At 35.4% G+C, this 12,167-nt stretch overlaps 1 protein-coding gene across 1 annotated transcript in view; it reads right to left on the bottom strand.

Annotated features, from left to right (window-relative positions):
- The window catches only part of LOC110097084, a 9,742-nt gene extending 2,256 nt beyond the window's left edge, over positions 1-7,486 (bottom strand). Inside the window, exons 1-4 of the mRNA XM_020823316.2 lie at positions 6,899-7,486; positions 6,636-6,795; positions 6,356-6,538; positions 6,180-6,263 (exon numbers count right to left, since the gene is read on the bottom strand). Coding sequence (XP_020678975.1) covers positions 6,180-6,263; positions 6,356-6,538; positions 6,636-6,795; positions 6,899-7,239 — 768 coding nt within the window. The 5' untranslated portion in view covers positions 7,240-7,486. The remainder of the gene's footprint in view (positions 1-6,179; positions 6,264-6,355; positions 6,539-6,635; positions 6,796-6,898) is intronic.
- Positions 7,487-12,167: the final 4,681 nt, after the last annotated feature.

Here is a 12,167-nt window from a genome sequence, read left to right as displayed (position 1 = left end):
TTATTAGAGTTTAAATAAGAATTAACTTTTAACCGACACAAATGGAGAAAAAAGAATTCATGTAAGCCGACCCCACGTAGTGGACAAAGCTTGATGTTGTTATTGTACCTCACTTGAGGGATAGCCATACGTAACCCCATGGGGCACTCCTCTTGTCATCTTGTCTCTTATTATTATATTTTGGTTATTATTAGCCCGCTCTTCTTTTTTGGGATGAATGATTATTAAGGAAAAAATGTAGCACTTGTTATTGAGAGCTTTGAGAATTCTCATTGAGAGGTGATCCCATAGGTGAGGGCAATGTATTAACCCACAGCCGCGAAGCGTCCGGGACTACTGGTTTGAATCCCTAGGTGAGGGGAAAGTATTACCCATCAAGCCGCATGAAGCTTCGGGCTCATGGTTTATCTTCTCCACCAACTCCCTCCCTTTCTCCAAGCCCACCGACCCCTATCATCCCCATCTCCTCTGGCCAACCCCTCCACCACCATTATATCCCTACGCCGAAAATCCCCTCTCCCTTCCTACTTGCCGGCCCCAAGTCCTAACCTCCTCCGAGCTGCCGGCCACATCTCCCCTCCTTTACTCCAAATTTTCTAGTCCTACTACTTTCCTAAATATAGATCATGACGAATTTGGAAGGATATTAATCAATCTTGAATCAATTTCAAATTTGAAATCTTCAAATTTGAATTCTTTTCTAATTTAACACGAGTTATATTTTGAAAAATTTTCGTAAATCAAATTCAATTTGAATTTGAATTCAAAATTAAAAGAGATATGAACATTAAATATCTTTTAATTAAATTGGCTTTGCTTGGAAAACTATTTGAAATCCTTTCTAACTCCATCCCTCCCTCCTTTAGCCTCCAGTCCCTCATCTCTTCATCCTATTTCCATAAGGCCCTAATTACATTTCCAATCAATGTCCATTAAGAACTTCAAATCCCTAATTAATTACTTTCCATCATGTGATGCCTCTTAAATTAGGAAGCTTTTATTTTTCAGATTTTCAATTCATTTTTGAATTTTGAAATTCTTTCCAAAATAAGAGAAGTTATATTAGGAAGTCCTTCCAATCCAGGCCAATTAAATTCAATTTAATTCAAGAGTAAATTGAGCATTAAAGCCTCTTTCTCCAATTTAGATGACTTTGATTGACAATCTATCTCAATCCCTTAAATTCCCTCCCAGCATCCCCTCCCTCCAATACCCATAATCGCCGGCCCTCTCTCTCTCCCTATTTCCCTTTTTACTCCCTCCAACTAAATCTCCACACCCCCCCCCCCCCCCCCAATCAATCCCCCCCTTCAAATTAATTTTCGATCTTCTATTTGCTGGCATTAATTTCAGATTTATAATTTTTAATCATGGCTTGCTTTTGGTTCTACATCAGATTGTCACCAATATATTATAAAAATGATAATTTATTATTAATAAGGCTATTTCACTTTATGGTAGGAAAGATAGTTGGAAAATGGAAATATAAGGGGAATAAAAAAGCCCAATGACTTTAATTTCTTCGAAGATGAGTACAGGATAAGTGATTTTAGTAAGTGTGACAGTATCATGGAGTAACAGATTTAATTACTTCGAATTTATTAAAAAAAAAAAAAATAGAGGGCATATATAGGGATATAACAGTTAGTATTTAAGTTTTGACGGTTAAAATGAACAAATACCTTAATGGATTGCGTGATAAGGATATAAGTTCTATATAACTTACAATTAAATTGTAAGATGTATGGATTCATATTTGGAAAATGAAAAAAACCCGTTCATAATAATTTTAGTGATACATATCAAGCTAACAGTCAATGAAGTCCTAGCTATCCTACAGTCAAGGTTCGACCAGCCAACCTCCCTATCCATTTCATCCACAATTATTTTTCTCCATTATGTCATATTAAGAATCGAATTCTCACTTAAATATAATAAAAAAATCATTTCTAATACTTTCTAATAAAACCTTTTTATGTCTACCTATACATTTTTTAACATAAGCCATATCTAATACATCTGCACTCCCAACTAAGTGATCCGAAGGTTGACGTTTCATGTGACTCGGATCACATTTCATGTGACCAAACCATCTAATGATACTCTCTCTAATTTTATCTGCAACTGGAGCTACTTCAACCTTTTTCACATATATACTCATTTCACATTCTATCTCCAACTGTAAAACCACTCTTCCATCTGAGCATCCTTATCTCTACAACACTTAGCTTAATTTTATGCTTCACTCTTAGCAAGACACAATGGAGAAAAAGATTCATGCAGCCGACCCCACATAGTGGGATTAAGGCTTGATATTGTTGTTGTTATTGTTTTAATGGCCAACATTCAAAGCCATAAAGTATTGCAGGTCTCACCACCATAGCATAAATTTTTTGCTTAAGTTTGAGGGGTACTCATGTCATGATTGTTCCATAAATTTTACGCTGACTGTCGATTACCTAACGCAACCCTCCTTTTTCTCTTCCAGGACTTATGATTGAAAAAGGGTAGTGTTCCATGTGTGGCTACAAGAGCTTTAAATTCTAGAATTGAAAATCTTGTGATAAAAAAGATGACTGATAGGAGATAGAAGAAGATATAGAGGGCTAGAAATCTAGTGATAGAAAAGGGAACATGAACAATGACAGAAATGAAATAAATAGTAATTAAGGTTAGATATCCCGAGGCTATGTACACAATAAACTCAAATACTTATCTACAACAAAAATTTGAATTTGGAATATAATAGAACTTATAATGATGTAAAACGTAAATGCCATTTACTTGTCTAGGTGGCAAGATTAATTAAATCCCAAATCAATTTGGGGAGAGAGAATGGAAATCTGAAATTAAATTTCAGATTAAGTGGAATTGGCGGGATGAATTTGAATTTAAATTCAAATTTAATGAGGAGAATTAAATTGGATGAGAAGGAATTGTGGGAGGTAATTAGGGAGGCTTAATGAGGAGGGCTATTAATGAGATAGGAGAGAGATTATGCCCAATGAGGGGGCCGGCCACATAGAGAAAGAGAGGAGATTATTTGTCATAAGTAGAGTGGGGCCCATATTACTAATCAAAGATTTAATAAAATCAAAATTAAAATTCAGATTTTTAAAGAAAGGTAAGTTTCCAATAATGGGACTATCAATTAGAATTAATTTGAATTTCAAATTCAAATTGAAATTCAAATTGACATCCAATTAATATGAAAGCCTTAAATCAAAGAACTACTTTAGGAAAGTCTTCAATGCCTCTTGGAAATAAATTTGAATTTCAAATTTGAATTTCCCAAGAGAGAGGCCGGTGGATTGGCCGTCCCAAGGAGGCCGGCAGAGCCGCCGGTGGAGGGATTGGCCTGGGGTGGCCGGCGGTGGACTTATGGGGGCCGGTGGAGGGGATTTAGGAGGAAGAGTGTTTGGTTAGGTAGAGAAGAAATAAATTGGGTTTAGGAAAAAGAAAATCCGGAGCTACACACCTCGAGTAACAACTCCAATAGAACTCACAAAGAGATCTGCAAATGCCACTTCCTCAAGAACTCACAAAGAGATCTTGGGAATCTCGGAACTCACAAAGAGATCATTCTCCTCTCATGAACTCACTAAGAGATCAAACAAGTAGAATAAAATTTCATTAACAATTTATCATCCCATTACACAAGAAAGGGCCTCTATATATACGTCTAAGAAACTAAAACAAGACACATATGCCTCTAAGGCTTACATAGGACGCCCCTTTTAAGTGAGGGTAAAAATGAAAAATTTATGATAAAAATTTAAAAATTACAAATAAAATATAAGATTACGTGGGACGATGATAGCCGTTGTTCTTCAGCTCCTCGGATAGCCATGGACGGTTGGATGTCCGCATCATATAAAGCCATATTTTTTTCCCGCTTAATTTACTGTGATGATTATCACTTTATTTTCTTGAAAATATGCTTATCATACTTAAAATTAATTTACAAGTTATAGTTGTTTTCTTTGAATACCACACTTTGTTCAGTCAAGTATGTTGAGTAATGCCTAGCATCTCCTGTAATGGAAATTCATACCACATTGAAAGTATCTATTACTTTTGATAACATTGGTTGGGCCCTACAATAAGTTCCAGGAAAGTAAAATATTACCTACTCAAACTTTATTTTTTTATAAATAATAATATTTATAGAACTTTTGCAACATTTGACTAAGACTGAAAACCTATTTATAACACCCAGAGCTATAGGAATCAAACAAGAAGTTCCATGTGTGAAAACCTATTTGCTGTATACATGTTTAATTTAGCCTTCTCCCAAAGATAACAACACTTGCAAAAAAATGACACAAATTATAATTTCCATAATCAAAGATACCTAAATATACACTAACCAAACAAAGAGAGAAATATTTTAACTTCAACACATCCCTATAAGACCATCTCTCCTATGAAAAACACCACAAATATTAGATTTTAACATTCATATCCCATCAGCCCAATAGTTTAAATTTCAGCACACAAATCATTGCAAGCCCTCAAACTCCAAAAAAATTTATAATTTTCGAGAACCAACAGTTGCTTCATTTTGTTAGGAGGCAGCACATGGAAAAACCATTGAAATAATCAGCTTCTAACATCAGGGTTGGCTCAGGATGTAGCATTTTCCTCCTACTCCTAGTAGCCATAGTTCAGAGAAAGTTCTGAAAGTTAAAATATCCTAATAGTCAACTAATCTCTCTTATCAAATCTTAAGATAAAATATACAAATAATAGACAAATCAAGCTTATCGAATCTGGCACTTAGCAAGATTCATTAACAGACTAACTAGGCTCTCTTAAATCATCATGGAGATTGAACTTTCCACCCATACCATATCTTCCTAAATGAACATGATTAAGCATAATAACCAAGGCCACCAACACATGATTCACAAGAAAGTGAAGCTAATGGATTCCTTCACCCATAATTTCATAAATGTTCCATTTCCATCTAAAGTTTCTAGCGAATACCAATATTTCCCCATCATTATATTGTTCTTATGTAGCTATATGGTATCTCTAGAAATAAAAGAAATAAAACGACAACAACAACAACAACATCAAGTCTTTGTCCCACTACGTGGGGTCGGCTACATGAATCCTTTTTCGCCATTGTGTCATGTTAAAAGTTAAATTCTCATTTATCTAGAAATAGAAATAAAACGACCATGAGAAATAATTCTAATTCCCTTATGTGGATTGCAGTAAATGTACTTATAATATTCATTCATGAATCACAAAAAAACCACGAAGTTGCTCATCACTAAAGTGCATTCTTCATGCTTTGAAGACAAAAAAATAGTCCATACTCCCCAATGCAACCAAGTCCTTTTATAATATTAGATCTAACCTAAACAACATAATCAATATGAGATTAGAAGTATTGCTAGTTTTTTTTTTTTAAGAAGATTTATTTTGTTGTTATTATTGCACCTACAACGGTTTAAGACACTGCAGAAAAATAGAAAACATACAATAAAAAAGGTTTTAAATAAAGTTAATGCAGTTTTTAGCTATGCATGCTGTGTCCTTTGACGAGTAGACAAAACAAGAAAGAATTACAATAACAAAAATTGTATTCCATCATAGAAATGACTCTAGCAATAATATAGTGATTTAATACATGCATATCTAAGGTTGCAAATATAAATTTTAACGAGCACAACAAGGAAGAATTACACAGCAAAGCTACATATGTGAGTTCATATCATAAAGTTAGGGCATCTCTAACTGAAAATCCCATTTTTCACTCCAAAATGCAGTGAAACTAAAAAATGTCGTGATTCATCTCCAATCGAACTCCATTTTGCGGGCTTCTACGAAGATAGCCGTCTTTCTCCTCTTTGGCGCATTTCTACGGCTAATCCAATTGAGACAAAAAAGTCGAATGGGTGAACAGTGCAACGCCAATATTGGTGTCGCGCTGTTCACCCGCAAGCAAATAGCGGAAGATTTGGCGTTCGGCTGGAGGGACCGAATGACGCCATATGCATGTTTGCGTTTGGTTGGAGATGGTCTTAAACCATGCAGTGCATAAAGCAACTTGCCTAAGGACTGCACCACAGCATATTTCACCACCAAATGAAAGAAGATAGCTAATTTGGGTATCTTGCATGAATCTTTCAAAGTAAAAGAAGTAAAACAAAAGCTTTGTCACATACCTTAGTGACACAGTAATAAGCCCCATCTACTTCCCATATCCTACGGCCAATAGTGTACTCTCTGTCACTACAGAAGAAGGGGAACTGCAATGCATGCATAAAGAACATAAGGAAACACAAATTAGCTTATATTACTAGCTCCTCAGCTGACTATCAGAGCTCAAACAAGCTCTCACCTTTCTAATCCAATGAACTAACATTGTCCCTGTAACAGGACATTCCTCCAAAGTCTCATGATACAGAAGCATGTCATCCCATTTGTTCTTCATCCGAAACTCATCATCCCAAAAGAAGTCCCTCACAGTTTCAGGCTTTGCATCATCAAAAACAGTTCTGCTGCGATATTGTGGAGGACCTTTCTGTAGCATAAAAATATAAAGATTGCTCCTTTAAACATGATAGCATGAAATAAAACCAGCTCCAAAATAAATAAAAGAGCATAAAAAATAAGCACACCTCAAGGTCTCTGCGCCAAGCTTGGTAGCTCAAGCTCGGCAAGCTCTTATCCATCATGTGAATCCAAGCTGGTCCGCCATCTGTTGTTTCAACAAGAGCAAATAGGTTCTGAAAATCCTCCAATGTCACCGCCAAATTCTTATTTTCTTGTGACGGAGAGCTTCACAGTTCATATCAAAAGCAAGATCAGAACTTTCTTAAAATTATTTCAAAAAAAAAAAAAAAACTGAAACAAATCAAGTTTCTTCAGGAAACCAACTTACCCCAAATCAACATCGCTCTTCTTCTTCTCAGAGCCCTGTTCGGGTATCAAATAAGTAACATAGCTCGGCAATTGAGCCCTAAGCCAATCCAACCTCGGAACCGCCAGCTGCAAACCATAGAACGCATCTTTGCTCTCATTAACATTCATTTCATCATCAGAATTCCCCTTACCTCCACCGACCAAACCAGCCGCCCACCTCGGCCTCCACGCCCATCCAACAACAAGCCCCACGAAGACTGCGACCCAAAGAGGCGTAGCAAGAAAAGCCAACTCCAATAAAACTCCCCCAATCGTCGGCATCCTCATTATCTCCATTAGGGCATTCAAAATCAGCGCCATAAATAAAAAAACCCCCGACTTCGTCGTCAATTGGTGCGGCGTTGAAGCACGCAACGATTCGATGGGGTTTCCAGCAAGTCCCCCCTTTCGAATATAACTATAGAAAACTTTGTGGACGAGGTAGTTCGATAGGAGTAAAGGAGGTTCTTTTAAGATAATATAATCGAGAGAAAGAGAGTTGGGAGGCGCGGGAGATAGAGATGGAGTAGAAGACAACGCGGTGTGGTGAGAATTGAGATAAGGTATCAAAAGAGAGGCAGAGAGTCCATTAATATGGATATCTGTGGGGACTCTCTTCCTTCTGTAGCTCGAGCCTCGTATTCAGGATCAGAAGAATAACAGCGAGGTGGGCGAGAAACAGAGGAAGCTGCTTTCCTACTCATTGGTCAAATTTTGAAATTTTTAGTGGGGAATTCATTTAAATAACAGTTTTACTAACCATATTTATCTCATCAATATCTAAAATTTCACCATTATAATACATTACCAAACTCCTTATATTTCTCAAGCAGCTGATTCCAACTCCTTTCGTCAGGCGAATTATTACGTCCGGATGTCTGAACATCCAATTCAGACATGTCACGTCACCCAAATACACTGGACCCGATCTATTTGAGTGACGTGGTTGATTTGGATTGTTGTCCAGACAAACCTAATAATTTGCCCTTTCGTCAGCCCAAGAAGATCTCCTTACAATTTTGATAATTTGCCCTTTCGTCAGCCCAAGAAGATCTCCTTACAATTTTGTCATATCTTATTCATCCTTCACATTCTATTATTGGATAAATTATTCTATGCAGACATCAAACGTCATCTGAAGGTCAATAAGAATGCGCCACGTCATTTTTTGGCTCGGTACCGATGCCGGATACTATTGGGTACCGGATGACGTGGCTCGTTATGATTTACCTCTGGACTATTCGGTGTCCGTACAAAATAATTTCTCTTTGAGCCCATCAATTCTCGTTTAAGTAGATCCCCTCTAAATTTTATCATTTCTCATTCGTCATCCAGCAAGATCTGATCATGGATATCGTACATTCATCTGTCATCTTCAAGGATTTTGTTATGAAGATAATTAAGTATTTTAGTATGAAAAAGTAAGTTTTATATGATAAAAATATGTTTGTGCTGTCTACAACTTTTTATAAAAATGGTTATATATAGCTATCGTAAAAAAAAATAACTATTTTTAAATATTATAAAAAACAGCTTCATAGTGCAATTAAGAAAAAAAGATAAAAAAAAGTATTCAAATATAAATTATGACTGCTTTTTAAAAAGCAAAGTAATAAGAAAATTTTTTAAGCCTAAATGCGTAAAAAAATAATTTATAATGTTATGTATGTGAATATTACTTTATTAGTATATTAAATTTTAGTAAATTACATTTTAATGCTTATTTTTAAATTATTTTTTGTAATTAAAATTTTAAAAGAGAAAATTTTGATTTTGGAAATGGGAGTAGCTTCTATTTGACTTTCAAACCCTCGTAGCTTGAAGTCTTAATTAAGAGCCGGCAGCGGCTGTCAAGCTATTAACACACCAACTTCATTTGAAATTGTTACAATATAATTATTTATATTAAATTTATGAAAAAAAATAAATATTTTGCTTTCCATTGGTACATTTGGATCTACATAATACTTAAACAATTATTAGTTGAATTTTATTTTGCTCTTCGGGATTTGAAAGGTATTCCGACCAGCCGGTTCAACCGCCTATGCTTTTTTGGACCAATTTTAGGCCCGAATAGTATGATTTATATGTTTTTTGCGGCCATCGAGATCATTTTTCGATGTACTAGATTCAATTTTGAAATTTGCAAGGCCCACCAAAACCACTACAGTCAATTTCAAGCAATTCCAAAAGTTTTGGAAAAAAAATTTCAATATTTTCTGCTCTGATCATCACGCCAACTTCATGGAGCTCTAAATTTATAATCAAGGTTATTTTACTTGGTTCACGACCCCGAAGGAAGATACACATTGACGTCCAAGGAGCATTCGTTCCTTATAATTACCCAAAAATTATAATTTTATATTCCAAGAAATTGAGGGACTCAAACATATATTTTTGGACTCCATTAGCTGCGACGTCTAAAAATAGGGGTCAACTCATACGTAACCGAAAAATGCTATCCAAATTTGAAAATTTTTTAAATTACATTTGGGACTATCCAAATTTTGATTTCAATAAACTTATAGTCAAATTAAACATCTCAAGAAGACAAATCCAACGACATTGAAATTGGTTTGATTCGAGCCCAAATGGGTCCAAACCAATGGACCAAAGCTTATGTGGAAGGTTCAAAGCATTAGTTTGATGATCAAATAATCCCCATATATAGCATACTTATAGTCGAATCGAGCGCCTCGGCGAGATGAATCTAACAAGCCTAAGATTGCTTAACTATGATGTTATTACGACACTTAAATGCTTAATGAATGCTTTTTGATCAAAAGGAATTAATATTGGCTATCCGATGGAGCAATCTAAATTTATCTTGGATCTTCTCAATATTTAATTGGCACATGCTCTCTTCATGAAGGGACATTTGGTTGGAGATTAGAAACAACTTTAAGGCTTCAAAGATACTAGAGTTCTACCCAAATACCATCATCGACAAATTTCCGTCAACCATAGCCGAATCACCGCGCGGCCACCGACCGTCTTCGAACCATCGCACGCCCGCCAACCTTCACCAGACCACTGCCTGTCCGCCTACCATCGTCAAGCCACTGCTCCTCCACCGATCATTGTTGAACCACCACCCATCCGCCAACTGCCGTTGGACCTCTGCCCAGACGCCCATTACCTTTGGACCTCCTCTAGGATTTCATTGATACGCAACTCTGACCACCATCGCTAAAATACAGTTCTTCCAACTAACATCGCTCATCGACTACAGTTCCTTTGTCCTCAGTCGCCCACTTATTACGGTCCCTTCGAACACCATCGCTTGCTAACTAGGATCTCTCTAACCTCAGTTGCCCGCCGACTACGACCCCTTCGACCACTGTCAGCCACCAACTACAGTTTCTCTAACCATCAGTTCCCACCAACAATGGTGCCTTCAACCTCCATCGCCCACCGACTACGATCCCTCCTACCATCATCGCCCAGCGACTACGATCCCTCCAACCACCACCACCCTCCAACTACGGTCTCTCCGACCACCACCTCCCGCCGACTATGGTCCCTTCTATGACATCTACAGGTTCAAAATCTGGATTGACATGTTCTGATCCGATTGATAAAAAAACTACAAGAAGAGGATTTAGGAAGGAAGAAGATGATTTTTTAGTCGCTTCAGGTCAAAATAGATCAATCCAGATGCTAAATCTACAAGTGTCACAACTGTTTTACAATCCATTCCAAAACTATTACTCTAGTACCACAAAAGCTTATCACACTCTAACCTGATCAAGATAGATCAAATCGTGTTGAGCTGTGACAGGAAAATTCTAAGATTTAATTTTGGAACATTTTAGATTATCTTTTGATTTTATTTTAAATAAACTATAAAATGCATAGCTTCCAAAATATTCAAATACTTAAATAAACTCATCCACAAGATTTCTTTTATTTAATTAAACATATTTACGTTATAGTACATGGCTACATGTAGAAACTATAGAACTGAATACTAAATTAGTCATAATTGTATAAAAAATATAACAAAGAAATAAATATAACCTTAGGCCTGATTCTGAACTGTTAATCGACAGTCTCCTTCCCTTTTCCATATCATAAAAATAAGAAATAAAATCATAGTGAGCTATAATAGTTTAGTAGGCCACACAGTCTGATCTAATTTTCTAAATTCTTTTATTAAATTTTGTTGAATATTTAAAAATAGTTAAATGCAGTCTAATAAATCGCTATGCTGATAAATTTAATAGGAGCATAATAGCTATTTAATTATTTAAATACCATTATTGAGCAAATAAATAAATTGTAATTCATATCATATAGTAGTTCATATCACATTCCTCGGACCAAGATAGAATCTCAAAAGATTCTAGCTCCTTATAACTCTCTTTTGTGCTTATAGAACCAGAATATACCCGTAGACACCAGAATATGACATATAGCCATTAGAACATGTCTTACATGCACCGAAATATTTTCTGATACATATAAAAGACAGAAGATTCTTGCCCCTTATAGCTCCCATTAGATATATTTCAATCATATAAGCATATGTTTCATCACATTATAACAGTTAAAGCTAAATTTAGCACATGTTAGAATTGCACAGTGTTCTATAATGGTAGACAACTGAACTTCCTATTGAACAATTTTTTAAAATGTTAGAACATAACTAAATTATAAAAGATTATGTAAAACATTGTTTTAAGATATTCATCATACTACTAGCTTATTTTTTAGTGTTCACATTATTTTTTCTTTAATTAAAATTACATAGATTCCAAGATACCCAATATAAAAATTTCAAAAAATATTCAAAATATTTATAATCATAATCTCTATAATATATAAAAATTACTAGGTAAAAATTTTTCTAGTGCACAGTTATATGTATTTTTGCTAATGAAAATATAAATTTAATAAAAAAAATTTGATAAATTTCTGTATTTTTAAAAACTGGGATAGGCATAATGTTTATCTCAATCCAGATAACTTTTAAACTGGGCCGACGACTGAAAATAACCCAAAGTCGCTAAAAATTTTCTTCTTTCTCCCTAAATCCTCTTATTGCAGCTTTTTCCAATCAGGCTAGAGCAGCTCAATCAAGGTGTTGAACTTGCAGGTGTCACAACTCTAAAATCTTATCACACCTCCAACCACCGTCGTCCGCCGACTACCATTAGTTTTTTTTTTTTTTTTTTTTTTTTTATTGAAAGTGAAGTAGAGAGATGGTGGGTAGGATAACAATAAGATAAACTCTAATGAAAAAATAA

This window comes from Dendrobium catenatum, unplaced genomic scaffold (assembly GCF_001605985.2).
Source record: "Dendrobium catenatum unplaced genomic scaffold, ASM160598v2 original_scaffold_244749, whole genome shotgun sequence".
Taxonomy (NCBI): domain Eukaryota; kingdom Viridiplantae; phylum Streptophyta; class Magnoliopsida; order Asparagales; family Orchidaceae; genus Dendrobium; species Dendrobium catenatum.
The sequence above is the reverse complement of the archived record's forward strand: the minus strand, read 5'-3'. Positions and strand labels throughout refer to the sequence as shown.